Below are 26,216 nucleotides of genomic sequence, written 5' to 3' on the forward strand. Positions count from 1 at the left end.
CTTATTTTTGTTTTCAACTTCAATAGTATATTTTAAAGAAGGATGTTGTCTGTTAAGGATTGTTTGGAACTGTTCTGCTTGCTTTAAGTTAGAAAACCTAGCATGGCTAACATCTACATATCTATGAAAGGTTTTAATATCAATTGAATAATCGTTGTCATTGCTATTTTTATTGCCTTTTCCTCATGGTATTGTAAAAAATATTCAGCCAAAACAACTATAAAAGACAATCCAATTTGCCTGAATTCTCTAACTCATGAATCTCACCGTTCCACAAGAAGTAACAACAAAACAAACACAGTTCAATTAGTTGTTTTGTTTCAGTTAAAGTAAGTTTAGTTGAGTTTTTATAAGAAACGCTTTTATTTAATTGATTCAAAAGTATTAAAGTTGCTTCTTTTTATGATATTGATGGTTATAAGTTCACAATATCAAAGGATATCTGTATTTCATCTTTTTCAATTAACCACGACTTAGTTTTGTTAATAAAGTCTTTAAGATTTTTTAACCTAATAGGATTTTCAATTAAGACCAGTTGTATTCTTTTAACCAAGTAATTCAAAATTCCATAAAAAGGTGTGCCAATAGTTGATTCAACAACTCTTATTGGATAAGATTTGTCTTGTTTATGAGCTTTAATTAGCCCATACAAAAGTGGTGGGACAGGATCACTCTGATATATGTTTTCATATTCATCTTTAGAAAAACATCGCTTTTTGTTAAGCTTTGAAAGGAAAGACTTTATTTTAATTGCATAACTGAGAGTGGGATCAATACTAATAATTTTTGTTAGGCCAATCTGTTCTCTAATTTTTTCAATTGCCTTATCATGTTCTATTCTCACAAATCCTATTCCTTTATTAAATGGATAAATATCATTTTTCTTGTCTTGATTAATTTCTTTAAATGCATTTCTTGCCTTGAATAATTTCTTTAAATGCTTTTCTTGTTTTGATTAATTTCTTTAAATGCTTTTCTTTGATCTCTTGTTAGATAATGATTATATTATAATATTTTTTATATTATTATTATGTATATTTTTTTTATTTGTACTTTTTTATCCTGATTTTTAACCAAATAATTATTTTAGAATAAATACTTACTTTATTTTATTTATATTTATTTTAGAAAATCTTCAATTAATCATTTGTCTGTGATTTGCTACCGTGATAGATTCAACAATGGCAAACGTGAAATTAAACACAGCTTGTTTCTTGAGATAGATAACTTGCCAGAAATTGAATTAGAAGGTTTACACACATATATATTTGTATATTTTTAAATGTCATATTCTTGTTATACAATGTAAGGCTTTAGCAGGAATGGCGTGCTAGCCTGTGCCAGCCTCCACACCTGTGTAAATCAGTTTACACAGGCAAAATAAAGCCTTTGAAAAATATGAATTTTTTTGTTAAAAAAATGTTAAATTTTTTGGTGTTTTTTATTTAGTTTTTATTTAAAAACTTCTCACATGATATAATTTCAATGTAAATGGCAAACTCCAAGTTTAAAATTTTTTTTTTTAAATTAAAAAATTAAAAAATTTAATTTAGCATGTGTTAAAAAATATATAATTTTTTTATTATTAAGTAATATTATGATGTAAAAAGTTGAAATATATGCATGCATTTCAAAAGAGTTCAACATGTTATGCTAGGTTTTCAGTAATTGCTAGAAATTTGTAAACTTAAACAATAAGAATTGTTAGATAATAAAGAAAGTTTATATTTTAATATTTTAATAAAAAAATAAAATATAAATATACTTAGTTAAATTGATACATTCACCATAAAAAATACAAAAAATGTCAGTAGGTTTGAATAAAGAAATTCTGCCATTTTTTGTGATTATGTGATCTTTTTAAATGATTTGTTGCTCTTACACTTGTTATTATAGTACAATTATCAAAATTTCTATGACATTTTGATTCACAAAGAATAAAAGAAATGAACTTTTATAATAAAATATAAAAATACTATCAATAATTTTTATAAAACAACGATATATTGTATAACAGTATTTTTATATTGTTGATTTATGAAAACGTTGATTATGAAAAATAAACACACACACTCACACACACACACTCACTCACGGTACTGTTAAAATTACTATAGATTTTTCAATTTTTTAATACTTTTGCCTTATTTTCATGAATAAGTCATAAAAACGCTTAATACCTCTTTCAAATAGTCCACCAAACATTTCAGTACTTAGTTTGGCCATCTTTAGCCAATTTTAGGGCAATAACACAGTAAGGCATAGACAAAATCAAACTTTGACCAAGTTCTTTAATTTTTTCACTATGGAACCACACCTGAACCAATCATTCAATCAGTTTGGTTTTTTTTTGTAATGGGCACAGTGTGGATCTTATCTTTCAGTTAGTTCTGTAAGTTCTCAATTGGATTCATGTCTGGAAAGTTTAAAAGATATGGCTCCCCAAACCATAATCTTTTTTGGAAATTTCACAGTCTTCTTCAAGCAATCATGTTTAAACTCTTCTCATAACTTTCTTCAAACTGTTTGGATACAATCTGCCTGTCATCTAAAACTGCAATTGTGGGTTGATCAGAAAAAATCACCTGAAAAAGAAGAGGTTCTTTAAACAAAAATCGAATATTCTGCACTTGTGATGTTCTTATATTTAAAACCATATTGTGCATAATTTTACATTTCAGTCAAAATCATGCCTGTAAAATGTTTAGAAATTACTGATAATAGGGTGTCTGTATCCTTACCTTGCTCCAATTTTGTACTTTTCAGGTTTCATGCTCCTTGACCCTCTCATATAACTGTGCCTTTATTTGTCAACCTGGGCTTTTTTTTTCGTCGATATGCCTTCAGCTCAATTTACCATTCCATTACATGCCATTCCAACTCACTGACTTGAAAACTGATTAAAATATCCAGACTTACTTACAAATGTCTTTCTGTCTAATGTCGCCCTGTTTGGGGGTTAATCACTTTAGAAACCTTTTACAACCTTAAAATCGAAGGATAAGCCTTTTAAAATTGATCCACAGTGTATGATAAATTCAAAAAAAAAATTTTTTATTGATATTGTAGAAATTCATAATAATTTTAACAGTACTGTGTGTGTGTGTATACATATATATATATATATATATATATATATATATATATATATATATATATATATATATATATATATATATATATACACATACATACATATATATATGGATATATATATATGGATATATATATGTATATATGTATATATATATATATATATATATATATATATATATATATATATATATATATATATATATACACATACATACATATATATATGGATATATATATATGGATATATATATGTATATATGTATATATATATATATATATATATATATATATATATATATATATATATATATATATATATATAGCAACAAATGTTTTGATCTAACGTATTTATACATACATATATATATACATACATATGTATATGTATATACATATACATATATATATATATATATATATATATATATATATATATATATATATATATATATATATATATATATATATATATATATATATATATATATATATATATATATATATATATAGCAACAAATGTTTTGATCTAACATATTTATGAGAATGTTTTGGGTTAGTTTTGCATGTTGTTATTTTACATGTTTAAGTGATAAGTTTTAATTTTTCTTTGAGTTCTGTATTAATTTTATATATACTTATATATATTTTTTCAAAAATAATGTCAATATTTCTATTTTTACACAAATAATGTTATTTAATTACTAAATAGTCAAAAAAAATTTAAAGCAAATAATGACATAATCAGAGATGTGGAGTCCCTGGCTTTGAATCCCTAACTTTTACTGGTAATAATGGTCTTTGATTTTCAGGAGCTCTAAAAATGTTGAGTGTTTTATGATCTGCAATAAGTATGAATTGAAACCTATTGTTTTTAAGCCTGGAGTCCCTGAGACCTGAAGTTTTTGCTGCCATTATACATAATGACTCTGGGTTTAAAAATGGGTTGTTCCTCTAACCTAAATGTCTTAATTTTTTTCCCAAAAGTATTTCATATGTCCTTTTGCATTTTTGAAGCTCCTGGATACCAAAAACCAGGAAGAGATTATTTTTTAACTTTTAAAAACTTTTTATTTTTTAACTTTTAAATCTGGAGTCTTTTTTGGGACATCTCTGCATATAATACTATGTATTTTACATAGTATTATATTGGAATATCTAAAATTATTTCTACTGTGCATTATATTTATCATATACAATGTTATATGTGCCTAGTTTTTAAATAAAAAGTTCAATGAGGTAGTTTATCAAAATTTGTGAGTAAATTGCTTTAAAGCTGGCAGAGCTTCATAAGACAAGAAAAACCTGATGAAATTTAACTTATGCTGATATTCAAGCCATTCTAATGTTATTCCACTTATTCTGATTTCCAAACCATTCAATTGATACTCCTCTTATTAAAGTTTAAATTAATGAAAAAAACTGCATAAAAATTGTAAAAATGAAAAATTTTGCCAATGAGTTCAACATCATAACTAATGATATCATAATTTATCAATTTAATCAATAACCTTGTTTTCACTAATGTTTTTATTTTTTTGATTTAATTGTTAAAAATAGAAGTTATTTTGCATTTTTGGCATTTAATATTTTTGCAAGCTTCAAAAAAATAAACGGGAAGTTTTAGTATTTGTGCATGTTTCAGGAAATCAAATGCTTTTTTTAAAACTTAAAAAAATATGTCCTAAATAATGTCCTACATTTTTACACCCATTTCTGAAAATTTATTAAGAACACGCTTCTGAATAAGATAGCTTGGAGAAATAATTATTATTTAGTTACAGATTACTTAGAGAAATATTTTTTTTTAGAGAATAATGTTGTTGGTTGGGAAAAAAATCAGCGAGGTAAAATGGGTCCACGAATGGTAAATCTCAGTGCTACTATGGATCCTCTAAAATTAGCAGAATCAGCTGTAGATTTAAATTTAAAATTGATGCGTTGGAGGTTGGTACCTGACTTGGATTTAGATAAAATAAAGTCAACAAAGTGTTTGCTTTTAGGATCAGGAACTTTGGGCTGCAATGTTGCAAGATCTTTATTGGTATTTTGTCTTCTTATACTGTTTAGTGACAGAAAGAGGTCCCCATTCCTGCTCTAAATATTAAATCTTTATTTAAGCAATTGATTCACAGATGTGTTTCTTATTTTTATATTTCCACATTATCTAATCATATTGACTTAAAAAAATAATAAAGTTTAATATATTATCGTTTGTATAAATTTAAACTATGTATTTTGTACCATTATTACTGCAAATATCCCTTTTAACATTAAATCGTTCTAGAGTTACACAGTTGTTTTTATATCTTATACTTATTTTTGAATTATTTTTTTTGAAATTTTTTAATGCATTAAATTTTAAGGCATGGGGCATACAAAAGATAACATTTGTTGATAATGCAAGAGTTTCCTTCTCAAACCCTGTTCGACAGACTCTTTTCCAGTTTGAGGATTGTTTAAATGGGGGAAAGATTAAAGCGCAAGCTGCAGCAGAATCTTTAAAAAGAATTTTTCCTGGAGTGGTACGTGTAATCTTTTTCATTTATTTTTTTCTAAATTTAGAAAATAAATTTTATTCATAAGTTTTTTAATGTAGGATGCAACTGGTGTTTATTTAAATATACCAATGCCTGGTCATGCAGTCAGTGTGAAAGGTATTATACATTTACTCTTCATAAGTTAATTAAGTATTATTATTACAATTTGTAATATTATTTTTATTTTATATTTTTATAATAATTATTTTTATCATTGTAATTTTTAATTTTATTATTTTATTACTATTACTATTATTTTTATTATTTTTGTTATTATTTTACTTTTATTATTATTATAATTATTATTAATAATAATATTGTTATTATTAACCATTTTCTATGCTAAAAAATATTGCATACTTATTATAAAAAAATTAATTATTTTTAGTCCTCTTTTCTTTGGTCAACTGTGCTTTTACAAAGCCTAAAAACATGAAAATGCATTTGATTTTAAAATACTTGCCATACAAAAACAGTCATCTGCCCTGATCTTTAAAGGCCTCATTCTTTCCATTATTCCATTATTCTTTATGGCTCTTATACGAGGCTCCCTACAACTTATCTTTGGCTAATTTTAATTCCAAAAAAAAACCATATAATAGTGTAAATAGATCACTCTAAATTGTTTGACTGTTATCCTACCACTAATAATACTTTAAAATAATTGCTTAAAATATTAACAGACTATAAGTTTATTTTATTTAAATAGTTTTTTTAAGTTTAAGTCAAGTAGTGAAGTAGTTTATTTCAAAGATTTTCCAAATTCTTATGATGCATTTCTTTTTCTGTTTTTATTTTTTTCAAAAAGCATAAAAAAGAAATGCACCATAAGCATTCCTTAATCTGTTTTTTGAAAAAAAAATTTGGCTGAGGATATTATTTTATATTTTACTTATTTTTGTAGTTTTTGGAAGAAAAAAAATTTCGAACTAAACGTCTAGGACCTCAGCTCTAAATTTACCTAAAACTTTTTTTTTTTTAAATTCACCTCCCCAAGGCCGAGAAGGCCACTACAGATGAGGAGGCTACTTGTGGTTTTAACCCTCTCTCAACTCTATAACTCTGAAACACGAACCTTGACAAACAAGGCCGCTGCTTGGAGAAACAAGTTGAGCGCGGTACTACCAGGGACGTGGTGGGAATTGAACTCAGAACCTCTCGCTTATGAAACGAGCGCTCAAACTCTACACCACTACCGCATAATTACTTTATTTTTATTTTTATTATAATTTTCTTTTTATTATAATTTTTATACCGCATAAATACTTAATTTTATTTGAAACTTGATCAAAATTTTTCTGGCAAATTTCAGGTTTTATCAATTAAATATTGGTAAAATGTTGTCTATAAAAAATTTATAAACTGTTTCTCAAACAAGGTGATATTAGAGAAAGAGGTGTACTTGTTTGACATCATTTTTTGAGCTAGTTTGCTTAATTTCTAAAAGTAAACAGTTATGTATATAATATTAGACCTATTTCATGCTTCCAATACTGGTAGTACCGATACCTGTATTATCAGACTTTTTCAAGAACCAAAAAACCGATATTGGCTCAATACCGGTATTGAAAATGTAACTCTTTGAATACTTTATAAGACATAAAATGTCTTAAAAATGTATTTAAAGAATTCAGCACCAGTGTACCAGTTTTATTTTCTGCATGATAATGAAAATTAATTTGCATAGTGTAAGAAATGCAGCAAAGATATAAAATCAAATGGTGAAAGTACCAGTGGACTGCATACACATCTAAGAACTAACCATGAAATTGACTTGCTGAAAAGATGTTAACAGTGTAATAATACTTTAATGATTTCATTAAAATATTATTACACTGTCAACAACACATTGTTTAATATTAGGTGTTTACAATGTAAATAATATAAGGTTGCACACAAATGAAAATGAAAGTCTTTTTGAAAAAAATCAATTTACCAATTGTTTTAAATTTATTTTAATTTCCTTTAAATAAAAATATTTTTTCTATATAATAAACAAGGAAATAAAAGTAAATGAAAAAAAAAACTTATCTTATAAAAATCAAACATAATTTTATCTTATCTTAGCTAGAAATTTTATTAGATATATATTTTATTTGTAGCTGTTAGATAAGATATAATTCTATTAGATATACATTCTATTACACTCTACAAATCAAAAATCTTATAGCTGTTCTAGTAATAGAAAATTTAACCATTTTAGGGTGGCCACTGGTCATGGAAATTATAGAAAATATCATTTTTTTTAAATGATATTTATTTTCTTTTACTTGTGATTTTTTTAGGATATTTGCAAAGAAAATTACTAGTATGTCTAGTCTAAGTCATTTTTGAAAAAGATATTTTTGCAGTATAAGTTATAGATTATTATTTTATTGTAATAATTCAGTTCAGGTCACCAATTTTAGAAGATAGTTTAAATTTTAGTATTTATTAAAAGATGATATCAGTTTAACAATTAAAATACATTTTTAAATTTTGTTTGAATTTGTATCAATCAATCAATTATGATCAGGTCAGGTCACCCTGCTACTGGTAACATTTAATCCAGTACAACCTGTTTCGTAGGATCAATTCATAGTATGGCTTTATAGTAAGGAATCCTTAATAGCAGAAGAGGCATTTTACCAAGGAAAAGGATAACTGATATAAACCCCGAAATTTAGTTTTGGGTAAGGGTAGGAGGAGCTCATAAACAATGATTTTAATCTTAGATATTTTTTATAGATATTTTTTAATAGATTAAGCTGTATGACATGGTGTCCCATTCTGCATAAAGATTTTTTTTCACCTGGACCAAACCATTCTGCCAAATATGGCAACAATCATTGTGTTTTATAAATCTTTTTTATATTGCAACTGAATTATTATTCCTCAACATTATAGAGCATCCCCATTCCCCTTTCATATATTTCTGATCAGATCATCACAGAGGTGGCGTGTTTAACAGTTTGAATGATGCAGTTCAATAAGTATTTTTCCCTTCTTTTTTTTTTATGTATTGAGCCTTCTTTGTTAACACTTGAAAAGTGCTCTACTTTAAAGTTTGATGTAAGAAAGTAAATATTTTAAAATCATTTGAATTAATTTTATTGATTTTCAACTGTCTTCCATTGAATTCCTGTACTTTTTTGCCCGCTCCAGCTTTTTTTGCATTATTTTTGGTGTCAGTTCGACTTCTTAGCTGGACATTGTGACATGTAATCAAGATTGTGCAAGCGATGTTGAAAGGTTCTCTTTGACACTTTGACCCCAGATTGGTCAAGCTTTTCAGTTATTTTATTGCTGGTGGCCTGCTTATTTTCTAGAACAGCCATGACCTATTTTCTCAAACAATCTTTGTATTCTTTTCCTGCGTGGTGTTAGGATTTTCTTCATTCCACATTTACCAACCCTCTTTGGTATCGAGCTCTCCACATTAGTCATTTTTTGTGTATTTTGTACAGAAACATGCAAAAAATTTCTGGGAATTTTTTGTTGAGAGAGATAAGTATTTATTAAAAGTGTCCTGATTTGGCAATTTTTTGGGGTAACAAGTGTTTGTTTTTTTCCCCATAATTAAAATAAAAATCACAATTCAGTACCACAGTTATAAATTTGTTAGGTATTCATAACTTTAAAAATATTACATCAAAAAAATAATTGTTAGGTATTCATAACTTTAAAAATATCACATCAAAAAAATAATTGTTAGGTATTCATAACTTTAAAAATATCACATCAAAAATATAATTGTTAGGTATTCATAACTTTAAAAATATTACATCAAAAAAATAGTTGTTAGGTATTCATAACTTTAAAAATATCACATCAAAAAAATAGTTGTTAGGTATTCATAACTTTAAAAATATCACATCAAAAAAATAATTGTTAGGTATTCATAACTTTAAAAATATCACATCAAAAAAATAGTTGTTAGGTATTCATAACTTTAAAAATATCACATCAAAAAAATAATTGTTAGGTATTCATAACTTTAAAAATATCACATCTAAAAAATAATTGTTAGGTATTCATAACTTTAAAAATATCACATCAAAAAAATAGTTGTTAGGTATTCATAACTTTAAAAATATCACATCAAAAAAATAGTTGTTAGGTATTCATAACTTTAAAAATATCACAACAAAAAAATAATTGTTAGGTATTCATAACATTAAAAATATCACAACAAAAAAATAGTTGTTAGGTATTCATAACTTTAAAAATATCGCATCAAAAAAATAGTTGTTAGGTATTCATAACTTTAAAAATATCACATCAAAAAAATAGTTGTTAGGTATTCATAACTTTAAAAATATCACATCAAAAAAATAGTTGTTAGGTATTCATAACTTTAAAAATATCACAACAAAAAAATAGTTGTTAGGTATTCATAACTTTAAAAATATCACATCAAAAAAATAGTTGTTAGGTATTCATAACTTTAAAAATATCACATCAAAAAAATAGTTGTTAGGTATTCATAACTTTAAAAATATCACATCAAAAAAATAGTTGTTAGGTATTCATAACTTTAAAAATATCACATCAAAAAAATAGTTGTTAGGTATTCATAACTTTAAAAATATCACATCAAAAAAATAATTTATCTTATTTTACTAACTTTTCAATTTTTGAAGATTGCTTCTCAAAATTTTTGAAGATTGCTTCTCAAAATTTTTGAAGATTGCTTCTCAAAATTTTTGAAGATTGCTTCTCAAAATTAGCATAAATTTTATTGTTTTGATTTTTAGACTAATTTTTAGTTAAATAAGTTCAAATGTATTTGCAGTGAGCAAAACCAGACATTCTTTCTTAAAAAATAATAATAATCTAATACAATTCTAGATTAACCAGAGATTTGGTGCTTAAAAGTACAGAATTTTTGTTGTTGAATGCCCCTGAGGTCAGAAAGTTTTATGCATTAAGGAAAAAAAGCTTACTTTTTTTCCTTAATGCATAAAAGTTGATATTAAATTCGTTTATTAAAATTTAGCACTTCATTTCATTTCAAACAACTTTTTTAACTGCATGAAATTGCTACATCTAAACATGGAAAACTATGAAAAATGACAAAGTCAACATTTTATGAAACTGCATGCAGTAACTGCTTTAAACCTTTTCTACCAGAATCATTGGTTCTAGTAGAAAAGTGTTTTTACATTTGTTAGAATTAAAGTTTGAAAACTTTGGGTACATTAAAAAATTTGATTTATTACCCAAATCAATATATTCTGAATTTGATACAAGAAAGTTCACTAACCTTGATAATAATATTTCTGCAATAATTGCAGAAGTAGGTTGTGGTTGTGAAAAAAAGATTTTCATATTCACAACCTATTTCAAGGCTATAAAAACATTTTTATATTGTGTGAATTTGGAAAGTATCTCTGAAAATGGTTTACAGAAATTTCAGCCATAACAGCTCTAAACAGAACTGTTGCTTATAAAAATACTGCAGAGAAAAGTATATTTTTAATAATTAAAAGTTGGCATTGTTCATAATATACCATTTGTATGAGTTTCAATTGATGGTATATGACAGAAATGCAATCACAATGTATTGCATGGTTTAGTTAAGCAATTTTTCTACATAAATGCATTGGTATTGAAGTTTTTTTAAATACATGATGGCTGTAAAATGTTTTTTAAATACATGATGGCTGTAAAATGTTTTTTAAATACATGATGGCTGTAAAATGTTTTTTAAATACATGATGGCTGTAAAATGTGGAGTAGTAAAAAGAGCTCCAGAATATCAGTGAAAATTGATGCTGGAAAATTGATTATCATTGTGAAATAAAGCACAAATTTTGAGTCTGCAAGAGTAATAGATATTTTTAATGTTAAAAGAATAATAATTTAATTTAGAAAGAGTTTTTTGGTGACGAAGGCACTTTTTCCTTTGATGATGTTAAAAACTCAAATCAGGATTTTAACATCGCTCCTTTAAAACATTTTTGCACATGTGACGATTAGGTACACAACTAACAAATTTAGTAAAATCATACAAAAGCACTGAAATTCTCAGTTATCAGGTTAAACTCTCTTATCTTTCTTATCAGGTTACCTGGTAAAGTTTTGTTAAAAAATTTAACAAAAAAATGTTTAAACTCTATGGAAAACTATTTTGGTATGACAATTCATTAAAATGTTAACAAATTATATATACATCATGGATGAGTTTTTTCCGGGAATTTCCATAATTCCAGAAATTCACTTTAATTTCCTTTAAAATTTCCAAAAACTTCTGAGTTTTTTTTGCTAATAATTTGTAGAAAAAAATAAAAATTTTTCACAAACCAATAGCAAAAATCATTTTAAAAAATTCAGAAATGTTCTATGTTTTATATATATGTATATATATATATATATATATATATATATATATATATATATATATATATATATATATATATATATATATATATATATATATATATATATATACGTGTGTGTATATATGTGTGTGTGTATATGTATGTATATATATATATATATGTATATACATATATGTATATATATACATACATATACATACATATATATACATATATACACACACATATATACACACACACACGCATATATATATATATGGGTGTGTGTTTATATATGTGTGTGTATATATATATATATATATATATATATATATATATATATATATACATATATGTATATATATATATACATACATCAGGCCTTGTTAAGAAGCGTTACGCAGCTCGCATTTTGCTTGCGAAAAGGCGATTTGCCTACGCGCTCAGCAGTTTTGCGCTACGCAAAAACTTATATCTTTTAGAATATTTAAATTATCTTTTGATTATCGTTAACGCGACGTTTATTCAGAAGAAATAAAGTCGTAAGTAAAAGCATTTAACCGCAATTGTAAACTAATAGATTTTTTTGTTAAAGAAACAGTTTGTTTCATTTTTTTTTTTTTTGTTATTAAAAATTAGTTAAAAAAAATAAAGTGTTTAAGTTTTATCTTAAGGAATTAAATATATAAATTCCTTTTAAATATAAAAATTATTTTCAGTCATAATAGTTTAAAAAATACACGTTTTATTTTGATGTAAAAATTTTATTAATAACATATTTTGTTTATTGTTAATTCAATAACGTAAAGTTTTAATGACGTTCATTTAATTTATGAAAATAAATTATGATCACGAATAAGTTATCGGTAACTGATAAATAACAAAAAAAACTCTATTGTTTAAAAACATTATTAAAAAGAGTTCACAAATTAAATAAGAAAAAATTTATTAACAATTGTTAAAATAACCAAAAACCAAATGTAAAATCATAAGAAAATAAACAAATATTTTACGTTTCATGAAAAAAATATTTTTTTCAAAATAAAGTTTAGTTTATATTTGAAAAAAATAATAAAAATGGTTTTTTTAATAAGAACTTTGATTTTATTTGTAACTTTTGTTATAGTGAGAAAAAAAAAACTGTTTGTATGATTTTTAACGCGTTAATAAAATAACTTACAACGCGTTAATACAATAACTAATTACAATGCGGTACTTGTAAAGACGCTAGTGACGCAATATAACTTCTAACGATGCAAAATATATTTGCTGAGTTAAGTTACTTAAAAATGCCTTACGCGTTTTCGCTACACAGCGAAATCTCGTAACAAGGCCTGATACATATACATACATATATATATACATATATGCACACACATATATATACATATATGCACACACATATATATATACATATATGCACACACATATATATATATACACAGGGCTTGTGATGAAGAAAATCATCAAGCGAGTTATATCGCGCTCGTAAAATTAGACTATGTTTTCATTGAGCGTGATTATGTGCGCTCGAGATAACGTCGGCGAGCGCGATCATGAAAATTGCTGAAGGCGATGCTCATAAAAAGCTTTTTATTTTTTATATCTTTTTTTATTTGTTACATAATTCTTTTGTCAAAAAATCTTTGAATTAGTATCACACTCATGAAACTACTTCAACGAAGTAGATTTTTATACTTCCAAACTTCTTGTATATTGTCAGATCGCGATTTTATGTTTAACTATTTATGTTATAAAAAAATAATATCAAACAAAAACGCAACTTCTTATTGATTAAGTATTGAAGTATAATTTAGTGACTTAGTTTTGCTTCGTTCTTTTGATATATGTATTTTAAAATGTTATGCTGTAAACTTAATTAACGGTTAATGGTTTTTATATTTCTTGATATTTTTTATTCAAATTAACTATTTAATTTTTTTCTAAAATTTCTTTTTTTAAATTAGGTTTTTTTATCTTAAAAAAATAACACAAGAATAATTTGAAATGATAATAAATAAGATTAATAACTTTAATTTAAACCATTTAATAAATATTGACATTATTACTTTGTTACCTTTTCGAATGTCCTTGATTGCAAACATTCTAAACAACAGAATCGTTTTAAATTTGAGTTTAAATAAATAATAGTTAATAAAAAACCTATACTATGAACAAAAACTAATTTTAAAAATTACTCTATTATTAATATTTATTTTTATTATAAATGATGTGTGGAATATTACAAACAATAAATCAAATAAATCTTACTTGATATTTTCACAAGATCAAAAATACTCTGCAGTTTCAATTTTCTTACAATGGTTTTCTAATTTTCTATTCTTATTTTATTTGCGCATTTTTGTATTTACATTGTGTTTCCACGTGCACATTCCATTATTGAAATTAGTGACAATTAACGACTTTAAACTGCTCATTCATTACGTTAGTGCAAAAGAGAACGACGTTGTGCTTTTTATATTTTATATCAGTTGTTTGATAACAGAATATCTTTAAAAAAAATATTTTTTAAATATTTTATGAAAATAAAAAAATAATCTTGAACTATTGGACGAGCGTTATTTTATACGCTCGTTATAAGCTGAACAAGCGTTTATTGCGCCTAGAGCGTTTGAAAATACCGTTTACGGGCGCGTTTTACGAGCGGAGCGCGATCATGCTCGCTTCATCACAAGCCCTGTATACACGCACATGCATATATATATATATATATATATATATATATATATATATATATATATATATAGATGTACAGTATGTTGTATGTGTATTTTACAAATAGTGTGCTCAATGTTCTCATTCTTAAAGAACAGAGCAATAATAAATTAGTAAAAAACACTTATCTAACTTTTTTCTTCAACTTAAAGTTTCACCATTGCTGGATCATCAGGAAGAGTTCTTCCTGATGATCCAGCAATGGTGAAACTCCAAGTTGAAGAAAAAAGTTAGATAAGTGTTTTTTACTAATATATATATATATATATATATATATATATATATATATATATATATATATATATATATATATATATATATATATATATATATATATATATATATATATAATTAAATAAGATGAAAGATCTATTCGGAATGATGTTGCAACTCTTGAAGAATTAATTTCTCAGCATGATGCTGTATTTCTTCTCATGGACTCACGAGAAAGTAGGTGGCTTCCATCAGTTATTGCTGCTTCCAAAAAAAAGGTTTTCTTGAAATCTTGATAAATATTGTTAATTTATTTTTCATTTTGTTTACTTTGTATTATTGAGTTTATTTTTTATATTTTTTATTATTTTGAATTGGTTTTTGTTATTTTTTTGACAAAATAGTATTTAATGTCTTTTTATAGATATTGATCAATGCTGCATTGGGTTTTGATACATTTTTAGTGATGAGACATGGAAATCAACATTTAGTTTTGGAAAATTTTGAAGAGATAAATTCAAAAACTGTTAGAATACCTGGTCATCAATTAGGATGTTATTTTTGCAATGATGTTGTGGCTCCTGGGAATGTATGAATATTTTTTTTTTTTTTTTCGGTTTTTATATTTAAAAATAAATTAACTTTTTTTTTCTCTAATTTTTCAGCATAACTAAAATGTTGTTCAATTATTTAGTCTACTATAGACCGCACACTTGATCAACAGTGTACTGTATCTCGACCAGGTGTATCAATGATGGCTAGTGCATCAGCTGTAGAGTTATTAATTTCTTTGCTCCAACATCCTTTAGGGTAATAAAAAATTTTCATATGTTTTCATATATTTTAACTTATTTTTTTAAATTATTTAGTTAATTATATTTTTTTCAAATTAAGTAATTTGGCCCCAGCTGAAACCAGTGCTAATGAAAACCATTTAGAAGCAGAGTTTGAAACACCTATTGGTATAATTCCACATCAAGTATTTAATTTTTGTAATTTTGTTTAATATGCATCGTTTTCTTAATTAATTTTGTTTTACTTTATACTAAATATAAACTAGCAACCATTATTTAATTTAGGAGTTATTAACAACCACTATTTAAGTAAGGAGTCACAAGCAACCATTGTTTAAGTTAGTGGTTAATTGAAAGTAAAAAAAAAGAGTTAAACAGTTTTTAAGACGAGTCTTAAAAAAACTGTTAATTTTATGAGTCAGGAAAATATGAAAGAAAGTGAATTTCAACACATCAATGTTTAAGGAAAATCACTAAATAAAACTAAAAGTTGAAACATTGCTTAATGAGGATGCATATGAGATTGTGTTTTGGTTGATAGTCTTTGTTAAAAATAGAAAACATGCAACTTTATGGTGATGAGACAGAAGCTATATCTAGGAAGCCAGAGCATGTTTAACTACATTTACAAAGTGTATTTGAGCTTTGTCCAAAAGAAAGATATTTGTTGGAAAACCAACTCAAATATGACAACAGTATTTCGAACAAGAAAGGATAAAGTATTTGAGAATAGAATCAGCAATTGATTGGGTAAATGGTTTCCATTAAAAGGTCAGTAATAAAAGAAAATTCAAGAAGATGTAAGGTAGAGGACTCAGTAAGTGTGTTGTCATTTTTGATATAAGAATACCAATATTATTTTGATAATTAGCGGTAGACAGCTAGTTTTAGTTTAAAACTCACCAGGCAGCGATAGTTTGCAAGCTCCAGGCTGAAAATAGGATTTTCATCATTAGGATGGAATTTTGTGGTACCTCAAAACTTTTTGGAAATGAAAAGAAGTGTTGTTTATTAAGTAAGACATCAATACAGCAGTTAGAAAAGAACATATAATATACAATTAGATTATTAGAGTTGTTCAAGATAAAATATTGGAAGTTGTTAATTGAAAAATCAAAGATTTTTTTAATAATTGTTAGAAGAATGATTAGGTAAATGTTGCTTCAAAATAATCTCAATAGTTTTTATAAACTGAAACCACAATCAGTTAAAAGTCAGAAAACACAATCAATTAAAAATCAGAAAACACAATCCTATTTTCCAGCAGGCAGGTAAACAAAATTCATTTACACATTTGTTAAGTGGTGTATCTAAGAGAGTTTGGGTGAACATTTTTGTAAGACTGTGACAGGAGTGTTTTGAGAACCACAAACTATAAAAAAATTTATGGTTAATACCAGGAGAAGTAAAAACATTTGTAAAAAGTTTTTTACAAACTTTTACAAAACGTTTTAAATTATTCATAATGTCATTTTAGAAAATAGCATTTCAGACTGTTAAGTATGGAACCAAGGAAATTAAACTTAAAAAAGTAATTGTATAAAAATAGAAACTTTAGAAACTTTACTTAACTTATGTAATGATAATGAAATAGAAACCTTTCAGTTGATTTTTTTTTCTTTGTTCTTTTGTATTTCATTTAGATACGTTGTTTTTTATCTCGCTTTCATATTGTATTACCAGCATGCCGTGCTTTTGATAAATGCACCTGTTGTTCTCCTTTAGTAAGTCTTTATTATTTAATATATATATATATATATATATATATATATATATATATATATATATATATATATATATATTTCAATACAAAATTGTAACCAAATTGTTAGTCATTTATTAAAATTAAAGTAATATTAGTAAAATGAAGTAATATATAAAAGCTTAGTTAAAGAAGTTTATTAAGGTTATGTTTTAGCCAAAAGGTGCATTGTTGATTGATTCTCTCCTTACAGAGTTTACTCTGTTAAGTAAACATTTATGTTTTAGTTAGATAAGTTAGTGGTGAACAGTTTTGTTTGTGTGAACAAATTTTTTAAATTCACCCCAGTAATAATAATTAAATCCATTCCAGTAATAATAATTCAGTTTATTAATACCAACTCATGACTTTTTTTATAAATACCGACTCTGACTTTTTGAAACTATTATTAAAAGTAAAGTTGTATCAACTGTTTTCTATAGATTTGGTGAGATGCTCTTTGAATATTTTGATATCTTTTTCTTAGTCTTTACCACAATTATCAATTACCATTATTAGCGAAGATTTTTAAATTAGAATTGTCAACCTACATGCTCATCAAATTTTTGTGATTCTTTTCTGCAACTAGCTTTAACCTTTTCAGTCCCTGTGATTCATTTAACATTTGTTAGTAAATACGACCACGTAAAAAATTTGATTACATGACCAAGGTAAATAAATATTGTGTTAAAAAAAGTTTTGCCACCGTTTTTCTGACAAAAAAAAAAGATCTCATTTGTGAAATTCTGACAATTAGATTTTGTTTTACAGCTTTTAAATCGATGATGTCATTTCACTTTACATGCAATCCCTTTACTGTTTTTTTTTTCTAGGAGTGAAATGGTTGACATTCTATTAATAGGTTTCAATTTTCAGACATGCAATTTTTTTCAATTTTTTGCAATTTGCTCTAATTACATCTCTTTTAACTTCTTGTTGTTATAAAGAATATTTCAATCATCTATATATACTTTTTTTCTAATTTAAGATTTTTATTGTTATTTCTTGTTAAGATAAGTGTTAAGATTTGTTGTTAAGATTTGTTGTTAAGATTTGTTGTTAAGATTTGTGTTGTTAAGATTTGTGTTGTTAAGATTTGTGTTGTTAAGATTTGTTGTTTTTAAAATTTGTTGTTAAGATTTGTTAAGATTAGTTGTTAAGATTTGTGTTGTTAAGATTTGTGTTGCTAAGATTTGTGTTGTTAAGATTTGTGTTGTTAAGATTTGTGTTGTTAAGATTTGTTGTTAAGATTTGTGTTGTTTTTTCTTTCAACTATTGCAAGGTATATGATACAGAATTTAATTATTTTTCTAATTTTCTTTTTCAAATGATCAAACTTAAGCAACTTTCAACACTGGTTTATACCTTAATTTATTTACCCAGTTTTGAGTTTTTAAAAACTTACATGCATATAGTTTTTTCTGAATTGAATCTGTGACATGTTTACCAAAACATGTGAAGTATTTTTTGTGGAGATTGAACATTGGTCTGGAAAGTTCATTTAGGCTTTCAAAATTAATTTGCACATTTTTTACATACTTAATTAACTACAGTGGAAGGTAAAAAACATTTAGATATTTTTTTGTTATTACATCTAGCAATTTTATCCAAACAATTTAATTTTTTTTTAAAACAATTTAATTTTTTTTAAAAACAACAATTTAAGTTTTTTTAAAAACAAAAGTTTTGTTTAATTACTATTTCAGACTTGTTTGAATAAAGTTAAAATTAGTGAATTTATTAATTTTTTAGTTAAAATTAACATATTATGAATATTGTTCATATATGGTATTTTCTAATTATGAATATTGTTGGTATTAAAGTTTTTTAAATTTGACAATTTTGCATATTATCAAAAAAAAAAATTTTTTTTTTTTTTTTTTTTTTGCTTTTAATTTAAATCTTAATTCAAAGTCAACACCTATAACTCTTGATTTTAAGTCAATACCTATATACATGTTTCTCACCTACATTATATGATTTTAATCTTTTTTTCACTCTTCAAGAAAAGGTTTTACCCTTGATACTTCAATAAATGACTTTAATCAATCTCTTATCCTGCTTTCTTTGCAAAATGTTTTATCTTTTACACTTCAATATATGATTTTAGTTGAATCAGTTTAGTGGAACAAGCTTTTTACTGATATTGAGCTGATTTTAAAGATTAATTTTAAGTAAATATTTCAAAAATTAATTTTAAGGAAATTTTATTAATTTTGTGTGTAACAGAGTGCAACATGTTGTCTGTGATGATGAATTTTCAAATTGGTTTGCTGTTACAAGTGGTGTGCCACAAGGTTCTGTTTTTGGTCTGTTTATTTTTACTGTTTATATGACAGATTTACCAAACAAGTTATTAACTAAGTGTAAAATGATTGGCTGATGATATAAAACTAATTAACATAATTAGCTCAGCATCTGTTTTATAAAAGACTCAAAATGATTTTAATAAATTAATGACATGGTCAAAATTATGGCTAATAAAATTTAATGTTAGCAAATTTAAATGTATGCATATAGGAAGTAAAAATACTAAGTACTACTACTGCACAATTTATGGTCCAGTGTTAAATAGGGCTGATCAAAAAGTAACCAAAATGGAAAAAAGATATATGATTTCAAATGACTTGAAATGGTCTATTCAAGTTAATATTTTATCTGGCTAAGCTAGTAAAATGTTAGAAATAATAAAACATTCATTCGATAGCCTAAATACAAGCGCGTATAATCTATTCTACACTTCCTTTTTTAGACCATATCTTGACTATGCAACTTCAAAGTGGAATCCTTGTTAGAAAACGTAAAAAAAAGCAAAACAATACAACGCAAAGCGACACAAATAAGTGTTGGAAAAAACTATGAAACAAGACTAAATTAAATTTACATTTAATTAAGGACTCTCAAAAAAAACACCGCCATACTAACCAAAATCAGTTTTTCAAAATAGTAAAACAAATAGATAGTTTAACCTGGGAATACTCACCTGATAATTTATTAGCTTCAACTACAGGAGGTCATAATATGAGGTTTCATTGACAATTAACAAAAAATAAGTAAATTTTTATCAAATCAAGTAATAAATTAAGAATAGCTTAGACTAAAGCTTTGTAGAATCTTAGACAAATAAAAACTTCAAATTGAAATTAGATAAATTTTTAACATAAATTGTTTAAAATTTAACAATTTATGTTAAAAAACAATTTGTTAAAGCCTAGCTTAGCTAGACTTTGTACCTTTTCTTTTTGTAGAAGATTAATTTGAAGTAGAGATTTCAGAAGAATAATTTTTAGTAAAGGTTTCAGAAGATTAGTTTTTAGTAAAAATTTCAGATGATTAATTTTCGGTAAAGATTTCAGATGGTTAAATTTAAGAAAACATTTCAGATGGTTAATTTTAGGTAAAGATCCCATTAGATTAACTTTAAGTAAAGGTTTAAGAAGATTGATTTCAGTTCTAAAATATTATAAAGCCTTTTTATAATTATTCTAAAATATTATTAGGCTTTTTCTAGTATTTTTAATAATTTTTTTATTTGTTTTTATTGTTTCTATTTGTTTTTTGTTTCTATTTGTTTTTTAAGCTTAAAAAGTCTTTTAACCTTAAATTTTGCTTTTAAACGTTTTCATGTATTTAGGTTTTAAAAGCTTATGAGGAGGATGGGTTCTCTTTTTTGCACAAAGTATTTAATTTACCAACCTTTCTAGAAGATTTAACGGGCTTAACAGAGTTTCGTAATGCTATAAATGAATCAGAAGTAAGTTTTCTCTTTTTTGAAAAAAGAAATACTCAAGAAAGTTTTTAATATATATAATGATTTTTACTATATGATATTTTTTTCATTTTTTTTTTTTCATGCATTTGTAATTTTGTTATTAAGATTTTTTTGCTTGAAAGAATTAAAATTTTAAAATTTTAAAGCTATAGACCTTATCGTTATGTGGAAATTATGAATCTGATGTTTTTCTTGGCACAAAATTGTTAAACAAAAAAATATTATGATTCAAAGTATATTAACAAGTAACAAGATAAAAAAGCATTTATTTTTTCTAATAATTGTTTTGCAGGCCCTATAATGCACTTCTGATGATAAAGATGTTTTGTTTTATTTGTTGAAATCTATAGTTACCGAAAAATGCAAAACATTTGGATTGCCTTTAGTAGTAATGATATATTTTTGCTTGGTGTTCCTGCATGGCTAAGGTTTTGAAATTTGTAACCATGTTATTGTGTGCGTTATAGACAATATCCTTCTGAGCCGGTTATATTTAAATTAATTTAAATGTTGAAAGTAATCTTTTGATCTGGAGAACCTTTTTCTGGTCATCCTTTTCTGATCATTGTAATGTTGATCAAACAGCTTTAAGAAAAATCTTTCTGTAGAAAATGCTTGTGACACATGAAAAAATTAAATTTAGAATATAACACAAGAGATCGATTCAAAAGCGATGCATGTTTTTGAAAAAAAAAGGATAAAATGGTTGCATTTACGTGTCATAGTTTATTTGCTAAAGTTAACACTCTTTCTACTAATACAAGTCTAAAAAACTGCTGGAAAAAATTGTTCATAATATTTGGGGCAGGGTTGAAAAGTAATGTTTTTGTCACGGAAGGAAATAAATGCACTAAATTGTAAATTAAAAAATAAATAAAAACGCGTAGATGGTTTTGATGATATTTTAGAAACTACCTATAAAACAATAGTAATTAGAATTAAAGACATTATTTGTAGAGTTCTAAAGTTTCTGCTATAAGTCTTCAAAACTTGTGTCACGAAAAGACCGATAAAAAGGCCTTAAAATTAACTTTCTACTTAGGGTTTAAATTCTATCAAACTTGATAGAGATACAGCAAAAAAAAAAATGTTTCTTTAAAAAGGTATAAGTCCTTTAAGTTAAATTTACAAAAGTGTTCTTGGAAAATATTTTAAAAAAATTTTTTATTTCAAATCAATTAAAGTCATTTGATGTCTTGGAAGGACATGTTACGGAAGGACAAAAAGTACACATTAATGAAGTTATCATATAATTGTTTTTTAAGCAAACAAAAATAAAATTTTCATATACTTCATAGATTTATTCATCATTGTCAATAACTTTCTTTTTCTCCATCAGCTTCTCTATTTTTTTTTTTCTCATGTCAACAATTTAAAAACATATGATGATTTTTTAAAGGTGCTGTTTAAGTATATGTCGATTGAATTTAGATTTAATCTTCTAACATGGTGAACCTTTAAAGTTCCATGAGTGTAAATGCTATCATTTAAATTTGCTGACTCAATATCTCTTGCATCTAAGTAGATTACTGTAATGTCACACAGCTGATCAACTACTTCAAAAAATTGTTTAGCATTTTCAATTACAACTTTAGCTGACAAAAGTTCCACCAATTTCATCATGGGGTCCTTTAAAGTGATGTGCCTCACCATAACTCCAAGTCAATGTAATATTTTCAGTGTAATAAGAGAAAGACTGAAAGACAAATTAAGATCAAAACTGACCAGCACATCCATCACTCCAGAAATGGAAAGTGGAAACTGATGGAGCTATACCCTTGATCATGCTTATAAGCCGGTTGTTATTTGTAAATGCAACATTACAATCATGTTTCGTTTCATTTGATATGATTGCTACTGGAAATTTCACCAAATTAAAATTTTTATCAAGTTTACTATTCTGAACTGTAATACTTTTATGAAAGTAACAAGCTGCTGTAAATATGGTAAAATGTTCATGCCCAAAATAAGCACTCTGGATCTCATGGAGTTGTTTATTTTCGTAGTTCTTGGAAAAATCACTGATTATTATTTCATCTTCTTTGAGATTTGCTTTCAGCCATTTTAACTCTGAAAACTGACAGTAAATATTATACTTATGCATTCTCATTTTGCTACCATCAACCATTTCTGATAAAAGCATTGCAGCTTCCCCATCAGAAGCTTTTTTTTGAACTTTGCAAACAACCTTTTTTGAGGTTATCCATCGGTAATATGAAAAAACATCAATTTTTTTTAATTTTTGACACAAATCAGATATTATGGTTCTTCCAGGACATTTTAAACAGTTGCCTTTCATGCATATAAATGACTTAACAGAGCATACACCAAGTTCCACAAGATCCAGTGGTTCAGCTGGCAGATTTTCAACAATTCCATTTTTTTTTTCTTTGATGAAATATTTTTTTATTGTCTGTAGCAAAAGTTGACCATTTTCACAAATTTCACATCGACAATCCTCTTCTGGTGTTTTACTTAGCATAATCAGGTTTTCAGCATTGATAACTTCTCGTAACTGATGATAAGTGATTTTAATGTCATTCTCTTTGTTAAATAAGTAAACAAGTTCTCTGTATGTAAATAGCATGTAATACTTTGAACGATAGAGTTTGACACCATCAGATTTCCTACAGTAAACATAATCTTTCCTGCCTGGCCAACAATAGCTTATATCTGGTTGTTCTAAAAATTGAACTACTTTTCCTTTGTTTACCTGTATAATTGATGGTCTTCCAATTTTAAAAGATAGCTTTCTTCTAGAATTTAAAAAGACTTTTTTTGGCATAGCTCGCTTTAATTTGGCTAATGAACGATATACCACTTGATTAGTTGTTCCATCTTTGTGTACTGCTTCCATCTGAAAATAAGATAATGCTTATCCAAAGAGAAAAAATGAGTAAAAAAAAAAACGTATTAATAAAATACATAAGGAATTATAATAAATCATATAACATACAAAAATCAAAATAAATGGCATAGTTTTACAATAAAAGTAAAAGTATTTGCAATTAAAAAGTGCTAATTACATATAAAACAATATTTTAACATTTTTACCTGTTTCTTTTTTAAAGCTCTTTCCAACTTTTTTCTTTCTCTGTCTTTTTTCAACTTAGACTCATATTCTTTTGTGTTTTGCTTTAAACGTTCTAACTTTGCCTTCTTTCCCTCTCTTTCTTTTTTAAGGTATATCTCATTATTAGTTTCCTTCAGTCTAAATAAGTATTCCTTCTGTCTTTGTGGACCAGGCTTTCCCTTTTTTTTTTAAATTAGTTATAGTCTAAAAGTAAAATAGAACAAAAAATCATAAAATATAGTTACACAATTATAAAATAAACCTAAGAAGTTATCCAATTGTTATGGAAGGACACACATTCATTGTCACGGCAGGACACCAAATTCAATCCCTATATAAAATGTTTACGATGTATTTGGCTTAATGTGCAATTAAATCTTAGTACAGTTCATTAAAATCTAATACTCTGTAGAATTTAAGAAAGTCATCACTTATACGGCCGATAAGAAAAAATACTTTACTCAAAATTTGTCATGGAAAGATTCATACTTTTTGTATAAAATGTAATGCATTTTCTAACATTGTCATCAATGCTAAGAAAATGTAAATCTTTTTTTAGAAATACACCATACTTGGGTATTTCTAAAAAAATAGTGAAGTCCTTCATAAAAGTTAGATGCTTTCTAGATTTTCCAAGTTTATTCTGTTTGTCTTTCCGTGACAATGAATAAGATTATAGGTTGACATCAATGGGTTGATGTAGGGCAACTAACAGTCCTATATTTATCTTTAAGGTTAAAATTGTAAATTTAACTATTCTGCTAATGAAAATGTATGTTGGAACAATTTTCAACCTTGTCCTTTGATAGATGTTTATTTCAGGTTAGTAATTATTACTATTAGTAAGTATTCTTGTCCTTTAATAGATGTTTATTTCAGGTTAATAATTATTACTATTAGTAAGTATTCTTGTCCTTTGATAGATGTTTATTTCAGGTTAGTAATTATTACTATTAGTAAGTATTCTTGAATTTTTCAGAGTATAAAAAACTTTTGGCTACATGCCATACATAGTCAAGAAATTCATTGTAGAAAATAATATTAAAATTTTTAAATGGCCTAAAAACTCCTTAAATCTCAATCATACAATACAAACATGTTAAATCTCAATCAAGAATACAAACATGACTGCATGACTAAAACTAAGCTTACCTCTCTGGTCTTAAAACTAAATTCTCAGGTTTGGGTTTCAAGACCATAAATACGAAACATTTGTGAGACTTTAGCATTATAATTCTGAATATATTTTGACATATACGTCAAAATATATGCAGAATGTTCTAGTAGCACTAGGAGGACACACAAAGTAATAGAGCATGAGTAAGAAAACCTAATAAATCCTGGATTTTTCTTGTTCCTAATTTTAATGTAATTAATTTGCTCAACACTGTATAAATAAAAATTTCTATGCTGAATTTCTTTTAAGTTACATTTGAATTGTATTAATGTTTTTAAATACATATTTTTTCGAAAATTTATCCCTGATGCGTTTTGTTATTTATTTATAATTGTTGTTGTCCTCCCGAGAAAAACACAACTCCGCACGATTCTTAATAGCTTAACTTCGAAATCTTCTATATTCAACTTTATTTTTTTTTTTTTTTTTTTTTTTCTTTTTTTCTGACTTTAAAGTAATTTTTTTCTCGCTTATTCAGATTGAACAACTTGTTGATACTGATGACGAAAATAATCTAGTCGAGAATTGATTCCTATATTTGATTCTTCTTGATAGATATGGTTCTTTGATGATGACGAAATTTAAATATTTGCAAGAATCTATTGAAGATAAGCAGCTATTTTTCGACGTCACGACATGTGCAACAATACATTCTACCTTTTTTATGAAAATAAGTGAAAGATTTTATATTATGTTTTATTTTACAAGCGGATTGTTTTTTCTTTTGTCTATATGTTTTTGTGTTAATAAACAAATAAAATGGTTTTTGCATTTA

At 25.6% G+C, this 26,216-nt stretch overlaps 1 protein-coding gene across 2 annotated transcripts in view; it reads left to right on the plus strand.

Annotated features, from left to right (window-relative positions):
• The window catches only part of LOC100201900 (ubiquitin-like modifier-activating enzyme ATG7), a 62,039-nt gene extending 35,823 nt beyond the window's left edge, over positions 1-26,216 (plus strand). The window contains exons 9-19 of one of the 2 annotated variants that reach the window (XM_065813459.1): positions 1,129-1,250; positions 4,905-5,137; positions 5,460-5,618; positions 5,693-5,750; positions 15,032-15,162; positions 15,309-15,473; positions 15,579-15,694; positions 15,779-15,863; positions 17,322-17,402; positions 21,054-21,173; positions 25,920-26,216. In XM_065813459.1, coding sequence (XP_065669531.1) covers positions 1,129-1,250; positions 4,905-5,137; positions 5,460-5,618; positions 5,693-5,750; positions 15,032-15,162; positions 15,309-15,473; positions 15,579-15,694; positions 15,779-15,863; positions 17,322-17,402; positions 21,054-21,173; positions 25,920-25,970 — 1,321 coding nt within the window. In that variant the 3' untranslated portion in view covers positions 25,971-26,216. The remainder of the gene's footprint in view (positions 1-1,128; positions 1,251-4,904; positions 5,138-5,459; positions 5,619-5,692; positions 5,751-15,031; positions 15,163-15,308; positions 15,474-15,578; positions 15,695-15,778; positions 15,864-17,321; positions 17,403-21,053; positions 21,174-25,919) is intronic. The other variant, XM_065813460.1, reaches the window with a different exon arrangement.

This window comes from Hydra vulgaris, chromosome 12 (genome assembly GCF_038396675.1).
Source record: "Hydra vulgaris chromosome 12, alternate assembly HydraT2T_AEP".
NCBI lineage: Eukaryota > Metazoa > Cnidaria > Hydrozoa > Anthoathecata > Hydridae > Hydra > Hydra vulgaris.